General features: G+C 41.2%; 1 protein-coding gene across 1 annotated transcript in view; it reads left to right on the top strand.

The window, feature by feature from the left end:
• Window positions 1–19,008, top strand: part of gbe1b (glucan (1,4-alpha-), branching enzyme 1b) — a 118,088-nt gene that overhangs the window by 1,749 nt on the left and 97,331 nt on the right. Inside the window, exons 2-6 of the mRNA XM_077541146.1 lie at window positions 5,376–5,545; window positions 11,104–11,219; window positions 14,340–14,465; window positions 15,346–15,481; window positions 18,143–18,233. Coding sequence (XP_077397272.1) covers window positions 5,376–5,545; window positions 11,104–11,219; window positions 14,340–14,465; window positions 15,346–15,481; window positions 18,143–18,233 — 639 coding nt within the window. The remainder of the gene's footprint in view (window positions 1–5,375; window positions 5,546–11,103; window positions 11,220–14,339; window positions 14,466–15,345; window positions 15,482–18,142; window positions 18,234–19,008) is intronic.

Raw genomic sequence — 19,008 nt, 5'->3', positions numbered from 1 at the left:
GTTTCATTTCCGAGTTATTTCCTGTTAGTAGTCGCAGTTTCCCCTTTTCTATGGGGGGTCATTTGTCTCTAGCGTCGATTTCCACGCATTCTTCAGATCCAAAAATATAGACACGATTTGCACGTGTTTTTTAATGTTATGTGTGTATTTATCATTTATCATTATTTATGATGAAAGGTTTTTGGTTGACTTCCCCTTTTAACTAATTTGCTCCCAATAACGTGTAAATACGTTTTTTTTTTAATGTAAGTGTCCCAAAGACGTATTTATACGTTTTTTGTTTTTGTTTTTTTTACGCTAGAGCATACAGAAGGCTTTGATGCAGCCTCTCAACTGCAAAGAACGGTTGCAGAAATGGTAGTTATTACACAAACTTATTCACACTTATTCTGTGGGCCTTGCAAAATCAGTCAAAATCCAGTAAAACAAAATTGCGAAATGTGAAAATGGCTGGGAGTGAATGAGTTAAGGAAGTATGGAAAAAACGTAAACCATTTGGTTTATATGATACCATATCTGGCGGCGCAACCACAAGCACGACACATTTTTGTCGTTTTCAATTGAAGCCAGGGGTAGTTAGTCGCTTTCTGCCACCGAGAAGACAAAGATACCCCCCACCCAAAAAAAAAAACTATTATGACATTTAACTAATATACAACCACCCCTACCTGCTGGGTGTTTAATTAAAAACAAAATGTTATTTACTTAAATGTCTCCAGTAAAAACCAATTGCTTGTATGGAACAGGATCTCAAAACGCCGCTCAGGGGTCACATTGTTATTATTTTCAATATCCATTTTCATGAGGGTCGGCTTTGTAATATGGCAGGTTAGGGACCGCCCGCTTTGTTTTTCCAGCTCGCGTGCCAGGCTCCAACCTTGAGTCGAGAAGAGAAGTGTCAGTTCCATCACACGCCCAGCTTGGGATTGCCAGGCTTCACCGAGCCCGAGACATGTGCCTCAAACACGAGCCCCTGCTGATGGAGCTCAAATAATTGTTCCCTACTGTGATGTGTTGGATTGATAGTTGTTCATCTGCCGCATAGTTTTTTTTTTTTTTTTCTCCTTTGGCCTCAACTTACAGTTATAACAATATTTGATATCTCAGCATGTGTCAAAAGTATAATAGTCCTCACTGTTGGCAAATTTGAATTTTCCCTCAAAGTGTTTACAAAATGACATCTTGTTTACCAAATGGATTGATCAGATTTTGACTTTTTTTTTTTTTTTTTCATGACGGATGAGAAAATAATAATCATGTTTTCTTTGCCAAGATTGAGATTAATTAGTTTTTTGTTTTTTTTGTTTTTTTGTAGATACATTTATTTCTCTTGCAAGTAAAACTCCAAAAGGTTGTGATTAAGTTTCATTGAACTTTCAATGACCAAGTATGTACACTTCTCCCTCATTTTATGGAAGTCATTCATAACATTCATAACGCCAATGTAAAAAAAAAAAAAAAAAAAAAGGTGAAAAATTATTATTATTATTATTATTATTATCATTATTATTATTATTATTATTATTATTATTATTAGTGGTAAATTAATTAATTAATTTTCCCGAATTTCTTAACATGTTATGTTGAAGTAATTTACAAAAGTCATCAAATTATCTGTTTCCTGTAAAAATTTTATATAAAATACCCTATAATGGCAAAGTTCTTTTTAAGTGTAAATGTAATTAAAAGCTAGCCAAAAAACAAACAAACCCTAAAATATTAATGTGTCCTTGAATCGTTTTACATGCCACATATCGAAAATCGTATCAAATTGCGTTTTGTGGAGAGATGCACATTAAGATGTTGCTTTAGTATGTCGTGTTATATGTACATTTTTCACGTTTTTGTCAGCTTAATAGCAAAATATTGATTGTGAACACCCTCCTGTAACTTGTGATAGTGTATAAACGTGCACTTGTGACTTTACACGATGAGACGCTGCTCAGTGGAGGCTCTCGGGAAGCCCCCGGCATCGTGCGGCTGGCGGTCTAATCAGCAGCGTCACATAGGAAGTAGTATCTCAAGCACTGGCATCACGCTGAGTCTTCTCACCCGGCGGCAGCGCGCCAAGAATCGAGCCGGTTTATCAGAAAAAGACCTTTGACCGCACAGACGGGCCCTTCAGATCTCAGCAGCGTGTCATGGCCAGGGGCTGCGCACGTCTGTTGAACTTTGCCCCCCGCCAGCTTCTGCCAGCCGGCCGGCGTGAGCCTGCCGCCCCCCTCCCGGGGGCCGTAGTTCATCAGAACGCCAGCAGCCACGTTGATGATTGCGAGGAGCGGCATTAATGCCGCGCGCAGGTTACAGCCCCGCCGGGCCTTGCTCTGTTGGCACGCTTCACTATTTACCCGTCTGCTTGCGCAAGACGGCAGGAAATCTTGCGGCTCGCGGCGCCGCGAAGCACTCAAATTGGAGCTAGTGAGAAGGAGCGCGAGTGCGCTGCTTATTAACAGCGGCGAGTTCTGCACGAGACGATTTGACGCGATTCCGAAACGGCGCCGGTTATTCAGAGCGAGACTGACATTGATGCAGTGACTTGAGCCCATCAAGTGGAAGTTACGATTTAATATCATTAGCTGCGGGCTGCGGCTGTATCTTAACTTCCATCAGTCAAGCTCTATGCCGATGTTCAGCTCTCCATTTAGCCTCATTAACGTACTTAGCCATCAAGTGACATTAAGCACCACCTTGCCGCCGGCCTCAAGCGCGTCTGGGGATGACGAGGCGCCGCCGGTGTTTCTCCGGGTGGTCTAGACTTGCGATGCTAACGTCAGTCACACGCAAAAGACGCGTAAACGGCGTCTCAATTTCGATTGTCTTCCCGTCTGTATGTTAAATAGGTTACAGATTTTAACAGCCCCTTTGGGAGAGCCTGAGAAGGCGGGGTCGTGAACTTGACAGAAGATTATGAGCTGGGATTGGAAGATAGTGCTTTAATTTAAAAACAAAACTGCAAGTTACTTTTACTCCCTGTCACCGCAGGCGTCACAGATCAGATAGCAATACGGTTCTCTCTTGAACGCTGAAGAATCCTTAACGGAGGTAGAGACTAAACCCTGCCACAAATAGGCACAAATAGGTACTAGGGTGACCAAATGTCCTCTTTTCAGAAGACAGACTAATTTTTTTACCCCTTGTCATAATGTCAGGGGGGGTTTTATAAATTCATTAATTGACATTGTATGACTAATAGGAGGTGGATTGCACCGTGCTACCACAACTGGTACCACGATCTCGAGGCCGGTCCGAATGTCCTCATTTTTTGGATTTGAAAATATGGTCACCCTAGTACCGGTCCTCAACTTTGTTTACCTTAAATGACAATCACTAGCGCGCTAATGTGAATTGTGATTGCTAACCGTTAAGCATAGGCTAATTTTCTTGGTGTTCAATAATAGTCATGCACAAAAGATAATAAAAAGTTAGTACTTATATCCACTCCATTCAATTTATGTAGATATAATGATGTATGTGGGAACTAAATGGTGGTTATTGTTTATTTACCCACTCGCGCAATAATGCTATAATTGCTAACCGTTTAGCATAGGCTAATTTTGCTTACAAAGATATTTATTCTGCTATTTTTATTATTTATTTTTGGATATTATTTTAGTGTCGTGTGGGTATCTCTTTTTATTATCATTAATAGGAATGGGGCAGTGGGTAAACTTGAGATAGCATTATAAATGTGATAGTTTTGGGTCAAGACAGAGAAGAAAAAGTCATTTAAGTTCACACAATGAATCACCTGCATTAGGAATTCATTACCGGTACAGGGAAAAGAAAGGGGGGGGAACTACCTCTATATATTTGATTAAATAGTAGCACTCTATTTGCATCTTGATGATGGAAAAATTCACTGCAGCCAATAGAAATGCTCATTAAGCATTGTTAGCATTGTGTTTGCTGTTTGGTATACGGTCATGTGAACTCCAACTACTCTTTCAATTTTATGGTTGGACTTTAAAAAAAGCTTGAGTTGTTTTTTGTTTTGTTTTTTTGTTTTGTTTTGTTTTTCCTCTGCAAGCAGCTGCTGAGAAATGACGGCTCCGTCCGTCAGCCGATCATTCCGTCGCCCAAGGGCATTGGAGGAGGCCAGTGGAAAGCTTGGCATGGACGCTGCAGGGAAGCAAGTGCACTTAACTCAGCTGGCTGAAAGAGGCTTTCAGTACTGGGGGCTTGTGGGGGGTTGGGGGTGGTGGTGGTGGTTCTGTTATGGACACCAGCTGGCTGTAGGAAGCTAAGTGAGATAAATTACAAAGTAGTCGGCGTATCCTTCCTGAAAGGTGAAAAGACAGAGGTTCAGGACAGAATTAGGCCAAGTTGCTTCAAAGAGATTTGAAGGTTTCCAGTATGGGAACACCTGATGGAGGAAGAATTGAAAGCTCACAAGATATTGGAGTGTATCCGTGGCAATCCTCTCGCATTTGTGAATGAAATCGCATTTCCACGGCACTGTCTCCACACGTGAGATCTGCATGGTAATATACAGTATAGCCAAGCTTGCGCTACTAACAATTGATGAATCTGTCGATTAATTTTTTGATGAATCAGTATTTCAAATATTTTTTACTCTACAGTATTTCAAATTCAGTTGGTCAGCTACAAGGCTTTAAACCAGGGGTGTCAAACTCAGGTTAGCTCATGGATATAAATATATTACCAAGTGGGCCGCATCGGTAAAATAACGGTATATAACTTAAAAACAATTACCGTCAATTATACACATAATTTCGCTATTTGTGTGCCAGCACTAAATTACGGCGCTCAACTGTAATATTATTGTTCAAAAAAAATAATACAAATGCAAATGGAACTCAGGAATACTGAGTTCTGGACGTGTTAAATTTATCTGTTTTGCATATATTGTTCCCAGAATGCATTGCGTGGCGCAGTTTTAATGACGTTATAAGGACGCTAATCCTTGTCATATCTATTTGTTACTAGTAATTGAATTTGTCGTATTTAACACGTTTGTCGGTCTTTGATTAAAATAATGATGATGATGATGATGATAATAATAATTAAACCGTAACTTTAAGTTGTGTGTAAAATAATGACATCCAGGACGATTCCCCCGTACAAGTTGTATTGCTCATCTGAGGACTGCTTGTGAAGTTACAAATTTTATATATTTTGATTGTGGTCAACTGATTAATTAGTCCAACATGACATTTTTTTTTTTTTTTTTTAACTTTACAAAATAATCTCGCGGGCCGGATTAAACCCTTTTGCGGGCCTGATCCGCCCCGCGGGCCTTATGTTGGACTCCCCTGCTTTAAACCATGCGGAGTAGTAAACTTGACTAATTGACTCAAGCCAAACCCTACTAGTCATATTGTGTTTTCACGTGGTATCTCCTTGCCGTTTTTCAGGTATGAGCTGTTCCAGAAGCAGCTTTTCCAGCTGGAAGAGGCGGAGGGCGGCTTCGACCAGTTCACGCGAAGCTACTGGACCTTCGGCGTGCAGCGGCGGCCCAACAACAGCCTCTTCTTTAAGGAGTGGGCTCCGGCTGCGGAGGCGCTCTTCCTCACCGGTGATTTCAGTAAGTGGACTCCCGGGGTGACAACACGCAGCTCTTCCATCATGCGCCGATGAGAATTCCTCGCAATATTCTGGCAATTTCCGCGTAGCCGCAAGCAGGTGCACCTGCTCACAGATGATGCGATGCTAAGAAATGACCCAGGGAAGAATAGAGTCACCCCCCCCCCCCCCCCCCCCCCCCCCGAAACGGTGGTGCCTTGTAGGGCTGGGTTGAATAAAATATCCATTAATCAATATCTAATCGATTTTCCCTTTCAGCCCAATATCGATGACTAAAACCATAAATCGGTTACTTTACTGATTTATTTTTTTCTGATAAATTCATGAGAAAATAGAAGCTTGAAGAGCTATTTTCAGTAGTAAAAAGTTAATATTTTGTCCAGAATTAAATTGATAGCTTCATTATTTTTCATGTACAATTAATTCAAACTACTATTAATTAAAAACTACTTTTTTTTTTTTCCAACTTCCTGTCGACTGAAGATGACCTCACCTGTGCTCAGGGAGTAGTTAATGACCAATCATGGCTCAGTTTGCTGACCAAACCCAGAAAACAGGTGAGCCATGATTGGTTGTTAGCTACTTCCTCAGCATAGGTGAGGTCATCTCCAGTTGACAGCAAGTGGCAAAAGTTTGTAAAAGTATTACTTTTACATGAAAAATAATGAAGTTGTCAAATTAATTCTGGACAAAATATTATTATTTCTTTTATAATTATTTTTTTTTTTTAGCTCAACGAGTCAAGCATCCCCTTAAAGGTCTAAATGTTTTTTGTTTTGTTTTTTTGTGTGTGTGTGTCTTGGCATTCTCTTGAAATTTACCATTCACGGGGAATTGAAAGTATTTTCTCACAATTACAAAAGACCTGACCTGTCTTTTTTTATTTGTAATTATAATTATCGAATTACAATTATGTAATATTTTCATCTCATCTTTGCTGATGTCAGTGTGTCTAACACAAGTGATTATAACACGTGTTGCTTTCATTACCAAAAATACACAAAAAAATTGGACTAGTCACATAATTTAATTTAGAATTTATTGATTGTGGAGTTTGTCTTTGATATTTAAGAATAATAGATGCACCATAAATATATGGATCAATATTGGATTGCATTAAATGGAAAAAAAAAATATATCGACTCAAAACGAAATTGAATCGATTTAAGAAATTAGTATCGATACCCAGCCCTAGTGCCTTGACTTAGGAGTTTCATTTGTTCCCTGACCTTGCTCGTAACTCAAACACTTGCATTTAAATCAACTTAGGGTAATCCATTTTCGTTTCGTTTTGGTACAGGGCCTTACTCACTGAGAAATTTGAGTCATATTGTGACTGAAGGGGTGAAAAAAAAAAAATCTAACCTTGTCCTCAGCTCCCTTTGCTTTACTAAACAGAAAAAAAATACTTTAAATTCGAGTTTGTTCCAAACACAGTCAAGTGATTTCATTGCACGCACAAAGGTTGCATCTCGACTGAGCATTTAATAAGATATTCAACATTGCTGTGCTGTTGAACAAAGCGGAAACAGAAATTAAGATAAGGAGCAGCCGGAGGCACGACGAGGCTATCGGGCCTTTTGATCGGCCGACGTGGGAAATGTGGAAAATATTGATCACGCAGGATAGGCTTGAATACTGAAGAGTGGGAATGACTGCTTCAGATGGTGGGAGTCCGCCTTTAATTTTTTAGTAGCTGCTTATTTCATCATCGCCGGCATAGCTGATGAGAAATGCAAAAGCGGCGTGTTTGCGCCCAGACCTCCTTTTCACCCGCCGTGCCAACTTTGAAAGTCAGATCAAGTTAATGGTGTCCGTGTCAGTCAAGACCATTTATTTTCATCATCATTAGCGACATTACACCAGGCTGCCTCTCGTCTGTCAAATAGATAAACAACGCACCGCACACTCGAGGCCCTTTTTTTAGCTGTTTTCCTATCGCTCAGCTTTTTTTTTTTCTCTCTCTCTTCTCCTCTCTATCAAACCTATTAGAGCACTCGACTTTATTGCACAAACCGGTCGTGACGCATGACTCTCATTTGACACAAGGGGAGGGGAAAAAAAAAATCACAACCTAAAAATAAGCATAGCTGCTTGCTACCTGTGCATGAAATGAAATTACTTTGACGCTACGCTCAGCCCACGTTAGATGGTGAAGGCAAAAAATAAATAAATAAATAAAAACTTTATGACTAGGATAGCTGCTTTTGATTGCGGCAAATTCCCAAAGTAGGAGGTCCTGAAATTCAGCTAAAATGGCTGCTTCAATCTAAAATGGCCAACTTCCTGTTCAATTTCATGCATGAGTCTTTGAGATATTTTTTTATTTTTTATTTTTGTGTAGATGCACTCAGTTTCATGTTGAATAGTGAAACTGGCGTTCGGGGCTCATTTTAAACATGTTGGGGGCAGCCAAAAATACAGATTTTCACCAGGATATACGTTAGGGAAATATCTGACGAGCACAGGCTGATGAAACCTTGTTACCTTGTAACTTAGATACTTTACTGATTATTTGTAGCTTTCTTAAAGGGATACTTCACTTATTTAGCCCATTATAGCAATAAAAAGTTAATATTTAGGCCAAAATTAATTTGATACTTTCATTATTTTTCACGTACAATTAGTACCTTTAAAAACACATTTTGCAACTTGCTGTCGACTGAAAATGACATCACAAGGGCTCACATAACCAATCACAGCTCACCTGTTTTCTAGTTTGGTCATGTGACATTAACAAGCTGAGCTGTGTGTGTGTGTTAATGACTTGATTTTAAGAGTAACTAACTGATTTTTTTGTAAATAAAATAAAAAATATTTCCGGTAAGTAAAAAAAAAATACATTTACCTTTTCCATTAAATATTTGGTAAATTATATTTACTGAACATTAGGGCTGTAAGTTGCAACCAGTTATTTTAATAATAAAATAATCTGTGGATTAAAATCATGTTTTAATTTATATCTTTTGATTTAAAAACAAAACAAAACAAAAAAACAAAAACAGGTCATTGTTTCTGATTAACATTGCAGAAAACATACTTTATGATTCAGCGACTGGTTTGTAGCATGTCAAAAAATTAGCAACTCTGTTGATCATTGTTTTTCAAAGTAAAAGCAGTCTACTTTCAATGAGGACAACAGAAAAAGGATATTTACTGTTGAGAAGCTGAAATTCAGAGGATAAAAAGTTATCGAAGCAATTAATTGATCAAAAATAATTGACGATTAACATGGCTGAGATTTCAAACTCAGAACCTCTCAACTGTGAGGCGGCCGAGCTTACCACTCTTTCACTTTGCTGTCATTGTACCAATTGCCATCATTCAAATGGCAACCTAACCATTGACACGGTTTCCTGCTTGTTTTATCGTCTTGGCACACGTTCCGCATTCAATTGTCATTTTTCATTGGTGGAAAATGTATTGAAGTACTGTTGCGCCATTTACTTGAGTGAGAGTGATTACACTGTCACATAGCACCGTCATATTCTCTGATTTAACTAGCAGCAACACTGATGCATATACTGTGCTAGTAATACGCTTCAGGCTATAAATCCCACACAAATCCGAGTGTGTCGGGTCACTTCTGCCTTTCACTTTCCATCCTGCCGTTGTTTTCCGTTCATCAAGGGTAAGCAGATATGGATTAGAGACATGGCCCGGATGGTCGGCGTGATAAATGTTCAGCGTTCTAAAATGTTCCCTTCAGCTGCCGGTAATGTGCTCTCAGCAGGTTCTTTGATTCACTGAGTGGTGAAGTGGGCATTTCGCTGCGGAGGAGAGCAGGGCTGGTGAAATACACAGGGCCATTGGGGAGCTGTTTTGAGCACATGGCAAAAAGGCACCAAGTGACTTTTAATTATTTCATTAGCAATCATCCATCCATCCATCCATTTTCTTGACCGCTTATTCCTCACAAGGGTCGCGGGGGCTGCTGGCGCCTATCTCAGCTGGCACTGGGCAGTAGGCAGGGGACACCCTGGACTGGTTGCCAACCAATCGCAGGGCACACAGAGACGAACAACCATCCACACTCACACGCACACCTAGGGAAAATTCGGAGCGCCCAATTAACCTGCCATGCATGTCTTTGGAATGTGGGAGGAGACCGGAGTACCCGGAGAAGACCCACGCGGGCACGGGGAGAACATGCAAACTCCACCCAGGAAGGTCCGAGCCTGGACTCGAACCGGAGACCTCAGAACTGGGAAGCAGACGTGCTAACCACTCGACTACCGTGCCGCCCCATTAGCAATCAAAAATAATGAAATTCCCCATGGCAGGCTTTTACATTTGAACATTTAGGCAGTACTGGAAAAATAAATCACCAGTCTTGACACTTTTTCTTACTACTTTTTAAACTTTAGTTCTTTTGCATTGTAATCCACCCTTATTTGGGTGACTAAAGTGAACTATATTGTCACATATATATGATCATCATCATCAAGATAGTGACTCCCAACCCAGTAAGGAGAAGGAGCCAGATGGGCTGTCATGGAAAGACAAGTCCCTGCATGACATGTACCCATGTACCACTGACAAATTGAGGAAGTGGCTAACATCGAGAAAACATTAACCTGGCAATAGCCAGATAGATATTGCGCTTCATGGTAATTTGCCCGGGAAAGGCGGGACATTCTGGACAATAATTCGAGCTGATTGGATGATGTGGCATTTGTTTTAACCAATCACGGCCACGGATGAAAGTGATGTAGTCTTCGTTCTTGTCGAAGGGGGGAAAAGCAGGAACATCTTACCAGCTAGAAATGCACGAAGCGCCTCTCGCTGTTCAACATTCAACAAGGAAACGGTGAGTCATTCTGCGAGAACAGAATTCATTGTAGCGTCTATTCGTCCATGTTGGGTTTGTTTGTTAGCCCCGGCGTCGGCGCTGGCTTCCTGGTTTCGTCACAGTTGCATATCCCGCCCCCGAACACAACGTCGCTCTGTGATTGGTCCAAACCACCGGTGGTTCGGATCGGTGGAAATCAATGGGAGTGGTAAAAGATGTATTCTCCGGAGTTTATGAACTCACAAATACCGCGAGAATTCATCTTGCGAGTGCAAGGTTAAGAAAACAGACCAGTAGCTTGAAAAGGCAAGAATAGTGTACAGGAACATATGTACCAAATATGCACCAGAGGTCCCAGAATCAAGATGGCAGACACCTGCAAAGGTGGTTGAGAACAATCAGGCAAAAACTCAGTGAGATGTATAAAATATGTTTTGTTTTTTTTCTTTTCACTGCATATTCTACTTCATTGTATACAGGTATCTCCATTTTAAGTTCATATTAAAGGTCTTTAATAGGCTTTTTCTTCCACACCAAACATATTCAAGCATGCCTTTATGGACTTTGCTTCCCCAAACAAAGATGGAAGAATACAATTGTTCAAAATGTCTTTCTGACTTGAAGAATTACGATTCATGGGCAACAAATGTTTCCTGTCCAACCCCCGATAGATTGATCATGTCGAATCTGGGTGTGTATAGCATTGAGCCTGATGCTCTTATTCATGTTTCTGTGCTAAAAGACGGTGTTTTTACCTCTCATCCTAGATGGCTGGGACAAATTCTCCCACCCATACACCAAAAGAGATTACGGCAAGTGGGAGCTGATTCTCCCGCCCAAGCGTGACGGGTCTCCCGCTGTGGATCACAACACCAAACTCAAGGTAGGCAGCGGCGCATCTTCACGCCGACTTTCACGCCCTCAGCGGGTGCCGTGTCGACGCCGCGCCTCCCCCCGCCCACGTTTCGTAAGCAGGGCGCGAAAGGCGAAAGGCTGGCGAGGCGCCATGAGCGGCGAGCAGAAGGGAGATTACGGCGTGCGCGCAGTGCGCACCCACCGTGGAGGCTTGTTTTCATTTCCACTCCCGCGGGACGTCTGTTTGTTCGGCGCACAACGTGGCCCACTGTGGCTGCGGATGATTGTTTTTTAGCGCTTGTGAAAAATTCATCAAGGTTAAATGCAAAACACACACCTCCCGCTTTGAATTGTCTCGCAAGTAAGCCGCGAGGTTGGCAAATACGGGCAGTGAACCCCCGTTCACCCCGGGAGATATGTTCCAGACATGCACATTCAAGTGAAATTCTGCCATACACAAAGACTATATAATTGTTTATAAATTGTTTTAATGCTCCCACATGCTCGAAACATATTGATACTTTATTTATATATGTTGACAACTAGAACAACTGATTTATGTTACTAGGAGTGCAAAGGAATTTGAAGAAACAAACTTGAAACTTTTACAAAACGTCTTGAAACAATGGGGTGCACATTATATTCCATTCATCCATTTTCTTGACCGCTTATTCCTCACAAGGGTCGCAGGGGGTGCTGGAGCCTATCTCAGCTGGCTTTGGGCGGTAGGCGGGGTACACCCTGAACTGGTTGCCAGCCAATCGCAGGCACATCATAATACAATGTGGTTTGTCTGAATTGCGGGATGCCGTGTTTGTCTTGTTTTTTATGCCTTTTTAATTCAATTCAATTCAATTTTATTCCGGACTCATGGTCCAATCTTAAAAGAAAACAAACAAACAAAACAAGCACAAAAAAAAAAAAAAACACACATACAAAAGTTAAGAAAAATACAGTTATGGCGGACTTCCTGTTTGGTTTAACGTTTGGCTCCAAAATACTTTTTTTTTGTGCAGGGATGTTACATGTGTTTGCAAATTTTGTGTCTCTAAGGCAAAACGTACAACTGCGAATGCTTCATTAAAAATGTATTTTAAAACACAAATTTTGATGCCTGACCCCAGTCTTATAGTTGAAAGTAAGAAAACCTAAGATTTTTTTTTTTTTTTCCCTCCCCTGAAGTTGTACCATGTGTTGAGATGGTGTGCAGGCTTTTTTTTTTTCTTTTTTTTTTTTTTTGGGGGGAAGACATATAACAAATGACATAAAAGGTACATACATAGAAAGCATGCTTCCGGATTGCCCATTTTTTCTTTGAAGTCAATCAGCTTAACTGTCTAGAACAAGAGGACATATGTATGACCCTGTAATGGTGCAAAAATGAGCCAAAATTGTACATTTAAATACATACAATATAGCTCACTTCCTGTTCATTTTTGGGTATGCCTACAATCGTCTTTTTTTGTTTGTCTTGGGGTGCGACACATGCCACCCAATTTTCATAGCGGGACAAGGCTCTGTTAAACCCATGTAGGGGGCGCTACAAACTTTTTGTTTTTTTTTGTTTTTTGTTTTTTTTGTACTCGTGTATGCTCAACTTTAAAATACTGTATAAATTTTTTCACCAGGCCCAATGTGTGCGCAAAGTCTATACGTAGAATAATAATTATAAGAAGAACAATTCCTACAAAATCAATAGGGACCTCGCAGCATTCCCATGATGTAGTGGGGCCAAGGCAGATAAGCAGCGATATTGAGGGGGAAGTCTACAGTCTAGAAATGAGATGCCAGCCATGCAATGGAAGGTGTCACAGTACCACTGTCCTTGGGACCGGGTCATCGCTGGCGCGACCACCACCTCCCCCGCCTCGCTCCCATTGTCAGCGGAGGTCAGTCTTGGGACGATAAGAAGCAGATGGAAGCGCTGGCACGTGCCCGCCCACTACCCCCCCCCCCCCCCCCCCTGCTGCCCGTCAATGGCAGAATCGCCGCCAACTTGCGCTTTCAAATAAACTCCCTCTCTGAAGCCAAGCCTCAAATGTAGAGCCCTGCGTCCCCTTTGTTCTGGGGTCCAATTTGTCTCCACAAACAAACGTTGTGGGCACAGCACCTGCTTTTGATGACGCCCGGCGGGGAAGTATTTTTGAAGTAATCAAACACCTCACACCTTGCGTGTTGCGCATTGCCAGGCCGAGTCTTGTTTTCTCCGTGATTTTTCTGTTAGCGTGCACGATACAGGACAATTTGTGTGAAGGACCACCTTAGTGCGTTGATGTTTTTTTGTTTTTTTTTCCCTAATCCTGTAAGTTCTGAAGGACGTCAGTGGATGGGACTTGGATCCCCAGGAGGCCGGCTGTAATGAAAACCAGCCCATGGGGGTTCTGGCCAACAGCACTCGGGCAGGTGGCACTCGTCATTACTGCACAGGAGTAGCCAGAATTAGCCGGATCTGCGGGAGGCCGAGCACATACTGCGCGTAACATGGCAGAATTGACATTTCCTGTTTATATTTTTAAAGCGCTGAAGCAATTGACGCCAGTTCAGGGTTTACCATTCTGACCACAGGTAGTCCATTTGAGTTGTAATCCTTGTAGAAACTTGGCTTCAACTGAATTACCAAACAAAAGTCAACATAATGCTGCCAACATAAAGCCACTAAAGATAGTGCCTCAAATCGCTCAGTTGTTAAAAAATCCTGTTGGGCAGGCCCTCGCGACACAAAAAACATTGACTCGACATTGACCGCAACCAATCTTCTAATCAATACTGAGCTGCCCCCTGCAAAACGAGCCTTTCTGATGTTGACGCACTGATAAACCGATGGAAAGAATCGGCGCTGTCTTTTTTTGTGTTGCAGATGCTGCACTTGATGCCTGCAAAATGTTTGATAACAAAAAAATCAATATCTGTCTACACATACTTTTACAACTACATGTTTCTAGTTCTTTTCAACACTGAGGGCGGCACGGTGGTTGAGTGGTTAGCATGTCCGCCTCACAGTTCTGAGGATTTGTGTTCGAGTCCAGGCTCCGGCCTACCTGGGTGGAGTTTGCATGTTCTCGCAGGTTAATTGGGCGCTCCGAATTCAACACTATGCAACGTTTGTGTGTCTAGCTTGACTGTTGTCGTGCTGTGCTTCTTCTACCAGGTGGTTGTTCACACCAAGGCCTGTGAGCGGCTCTACCGGATCTCGCCGTGGGCCAAATATGTGACCAAGCAGGAGAACGCAGTCATCTATGACTGGATTCACTGGGACCCCCCACAACCGTACATTGTAAGTGGTTACAGGTTGGCTTCTTCTCTGGAAACTGTCAAAATCAGTGCAAAGGCCATCTTGGGGTCACGGTTTATGATTCGGACAACATGTTGTTTGCTGTTTGGGGCTCGTCAAGCATGCTCCAAAATGTGTGAATCCTGGTGAAAATTGATGTATTTTGGGGGTCAACAATATGAACCACCATTTTGGTTTGACGCAGCCATTTTGGATGAATTCTATGGCTCATACTTGTGTAAGAGAAAATTTATCGGCCCAGGAAAGTATTTGTCAACGTTTTGCGTATGACGTATAACATGTCGCGAATCCTATTCGTTGACGGATGCGGGGACAACACGGACGATGAACACCGCCCCTGCTGAATCGTATGCGTTGACGGGGGTGGGTGGGGTGGGGCGGGGGGTGGACGACATGCGCTGAATCATACTCATCTATTTGGTGATTACTATTCATCGACACACTGGGGGCATGATGCTTAGCCGGCCGGGTGGACAAGAAAAGCTTGGTGACGCTAAACTGCAAAGTTGTTTTTGCCTACGCTTCCAATGTGGGAGGAGCATTGCATTGAAGTTTGATCATGTTGAGGATCCGCCATGAAAAAGTGGGCAAGAGGGCCAGTTTATCACTCCTTGCAGCTTCAGTTGCTCATTTAAACATCCTAGAGTGTGCTTTGTCAGTGGATGGAATGTTCAAGTGTGCTTCATTCAAATCGTGGGTTCAAGTCCTGTTGTGTAGCCGTGAGGATGTTAGCGCCAAACAAATCTCTTGCGTAACACAGACAATGTGATTCACGCCACCGCGGCCTTTGTCGGGAGATTTTATTTTTTTTTCCACAGCTCTGGGAGGATGTTTTTTGCTCCATTTTGGCTTTCCTCTCCAGCACATCCACCCGCGGCCCATGAAACCCACGCACCTGAGGATCTATGAGGCCCACGTGGGCATCGCGTCACCCGAGGGAAAGATCGCGTCGTACAACAACTTCACAGTCAACGTGCTGCCTCATATAAAAGACCTGGGTAAGACGTCACGCTTATCATGAAGCACAACTGCTTATTAACACCCCCGCATCTTCATTTATTCATTAACAGTGACGTCTCTCTTCGCTCTATTAAAAAAAAAAAGAAAGAAAGAAGTCTACTTTGTGTCGCATTACCCAAAGCTCGATGGAATAAACAGAGCGAGCATTTTCCAAGACGGCAGCCTCGAGGAAATCTTACAGTTTTGCATGCGCGTTTCTTTGCCTGCAGTGACATCTGAACTAAAAACCATTCATCAACATTGTGCCCCTTGTGGCCATCTGGAACGTCTCCTCCCTGTCGCTCGCAGGTGCAATTAAACTGGGTCATACTAAATCAACCACAATTATATTTTTCTCACTGAAATAGAATATCATCTTACTTTTTAAGTGCATTTGAGCCCATGTTCAGCCTTACTGAGCACATTAAAATTCCTTCACACGAACGATAACAATATAACATTTTAATTGTTTGTATACGAACAGTTGATTGATTGATTGATTTATTGATTTTTTTTTTTTTTTTTTTATCTCTTGAAGTCAGTTTGATCTCTAACTTGCCTGCCACAACCAAGGAATTTTTTTGTGCGCTATTTACATCTGTAAGTGAGCCATTTTGAAATTTGCCAGATTGTGATGTCACAATCTGGCAAATTTTACATAATGCCACCGCATACAGAATTTCACTACCCAGCAAGCATGGGTAAAAATGTGACCTTTGTTTTGGCTTAACAGTAAAGTGGTTGTGTGAAAACAAAGTAGAGCTGCACAATTATGCGCAATAGTACTTTTTTTTTTTTTTTTTTTTTTTTTTTATTACAGCGAATCCCCCCTGTTGTGAATAGCAAAAAGACAATAATAATAATTAACACACCCCAATTTTTTTTGATAATGTGTTTATATTAATTGTTTAAACAGTAAAATAACACAAACTATGATCCCCAAAATCTTTAATAGCCTTTCAAACTTATTTTAAATTATTAAAAATAAATGTTTTATAGATAATAAATAATAATAACAATAAAATCCTTCCTTGACACCAATTAAAAGGGAAGCCATTGTGCCACTTGCCGTCAACTGAAATGACATCACAGTTGCTCAGGGCTCAGTTAACGACCAATCACGCCTCACCTGTTTTTTTTTAGTCTGGTCATGTGACATTTATATGCGATTAGTTGGATCGGAAGTCTAATTCGGCAATTTGGTGATGAAGTGCTGCCACCAAGAATGAAATTACAATCCATGCTTGTATTGTAATGCTGTAATTCTCTCTCCTTAGTGTATTTTGACTAAATCGTGTCACAGACATGTTATTGGGACACCTGGGAATTGTCTGGAGTTGTGGAACAAACGCATTATTTGTCTCCTGTTATTATAACGCACAGGAGCCATCTGATAAATGCTTTACCGCAACATGTCTCCTGTCAAACTGTCTACCCGCTGCAGCTCGGGGAATTCCCAATAGTAGTGCGTCAGGAGGTGAATCTCTGCCGGTCTTTTGAGAGCTTGTACAGAAATGCTGACACATTCCCTCAGAATACGTTTCTTTGCTTCCTCTCCAATGTGAAGCCGAGCTGGGTGCCATGCAACGATGGCAAAAGCAACCGCAGGGCTTCCCGATGGAGCGCTCGACGGTAGCTTGAAAGCCTCGAGTTGCCTTTCGCTCGCGGTAGCGGCTCTCAGAGGAGCGTGCTGAGATGTCGTACGTAAATGTGGGACAGACAAGAGATGACGGCAATGACCGGATCTCCAGATGATTTTCTTTTCTTTTTTTTCTTTAACCATTTTAGCTGTATTAATGCAATAGTAGTTAAAACTTCCTACAGTTGAGGATTTTTGTCTGATTTTCCAAATTCAGCTGTTTAGATGCATCAATTTATGTGTTTACGTCCAATTCGTGACCACTTTTGCCCAATTGAAAACTACATTCCAATCATACTTGTTTTAAAAAAGTAGGAATTTCGTGCAATATTTTAGCTTGCTGCACTCTTAATATGCAAATGAGTGATGCAAGTTTGATATTAAAAAGTGGAGATAACAACTGCTGACCATGAAGAAAACCGATTTCAATTTAAGATGTGGAAGCTCACTCTGCTCAACTGACCTGGAGAAAAACAGCACTAATAGCATAAGAAAAGAAATAGTGATGCCTGGTAACATATTTAAAATTCAGAATTTGAAGGGTTTGAAAATCAAAATGAATGCATATTTTATACCAATGATGATGAAACGTTTTGAAAAAAAAAAAACTATTGAAAATTCCAAACTACGTCTTATAGTAAAATGGAATGTAAGTTTCCTACCACAATATTGCACATATACCTCTTAAATTGTACACGGAACTAGACAGATTATGTTATTAAATGGGAATTGAGCCAAAATAGTCTTGATGTGTTGTGTGTAACGTTGTCGTTACGCGTGTATCCCGTGCGGCGCGCTGACATCCTACAAATCACCGAGAGAGACGACAACAAGGCCTGCGGTGATGGCAGGAAATGAGGCGATGCGAGCAGATGGAGGTGTTGCTCCCCTCACTGAATCACGCCGAAAACTTTTACCTTGCAAAACAAACAATCTATACAGACAGCTTGATCATGTCACAACAGGATAAAAAAAAAAATCAAGTAGATAATGCATTTTAAAATGTGTGCGCTATATCCAGGTTACAACTGCATTCAAATGATGGCCATCATGGAGCACGCCTACTACGCAAGCTTTGGCTACCAGGTGACCAGCTTCTTTGCAGCATCCAGGTATGTCATTGTGCATTTTGACTCACAAAAATCAACAGAAGACTTGTTTGTTTGAAGATCAGTTGAAAATTATGACTGGTATCTAAACCACTGAAACTTTCCATCATGGGCATGATTTCCCAAGTAGGATTTTTTATTTATTTATTTATTTTTTAAAGTCTTGTTATGTACTCGTTCACATTACAATATAAATGTGGCTTCTAATGTGAACAGAGTGTGTCTGGGGTTTCCATCCAGATGTTTCGAACTTTTTTGTGTGAATTGAATTTAGTGAAAATGTGCAAAACCAACATGTGACTTAACAACCGTTTTCATTCGATAGTATTTTGTGAATATTGAGAGGAGACTGCGCCATGAGATAACATAAAAATTTGATTGTTTCTCTGCCACATGACACACTGTTGGCTTTCTTTTATTTATTCCAGAAATATTTCTTTGTCCCCTCCAAACATACTGTACTTTATCGTCCACCGCCATTTATTTGTGACTACAATATGTACGCGTTGCGAAATATACTTTTATTTGCAAAACCTGCTTCCATAGCCTAAATTTGCATTTCCTTTGTCAGATGAGAGCGATTAGAGCATCCAGACTGCAACTGCTAAATCGGCTACATATCCGATTTATATCCACATCCAAAAGAGGCCTGGGTCGGGTTTGATAAAATCCAAATTGTGCTGTTCACATTCCATGAAAAACAAAAAACAGATGCATATCACTGCTGCAGACATCCAATATCAAATAATAATCAATAGATTCTGACATGGAACCAATA

The sequence above is a fragment of the Festucalex cinctus genome, chromosome 13 (genome assembly GCF_051991245.1).
Source record: "Festucalex cinctus isolate MCC-2025b chromosome 13, RoL_Fcin_1.0, whole genome shotgun sequence".
NCBI classification, from domain to species: Eukaryota; Metazoa; Chordata; class Actinopteri; order Syngnathiformes; family Syngnathidae; genus Festucalex; species Festucalex cinctus.
This window is presented reverse-complemented; position numbering and strand designations above follow the sequence as displayed.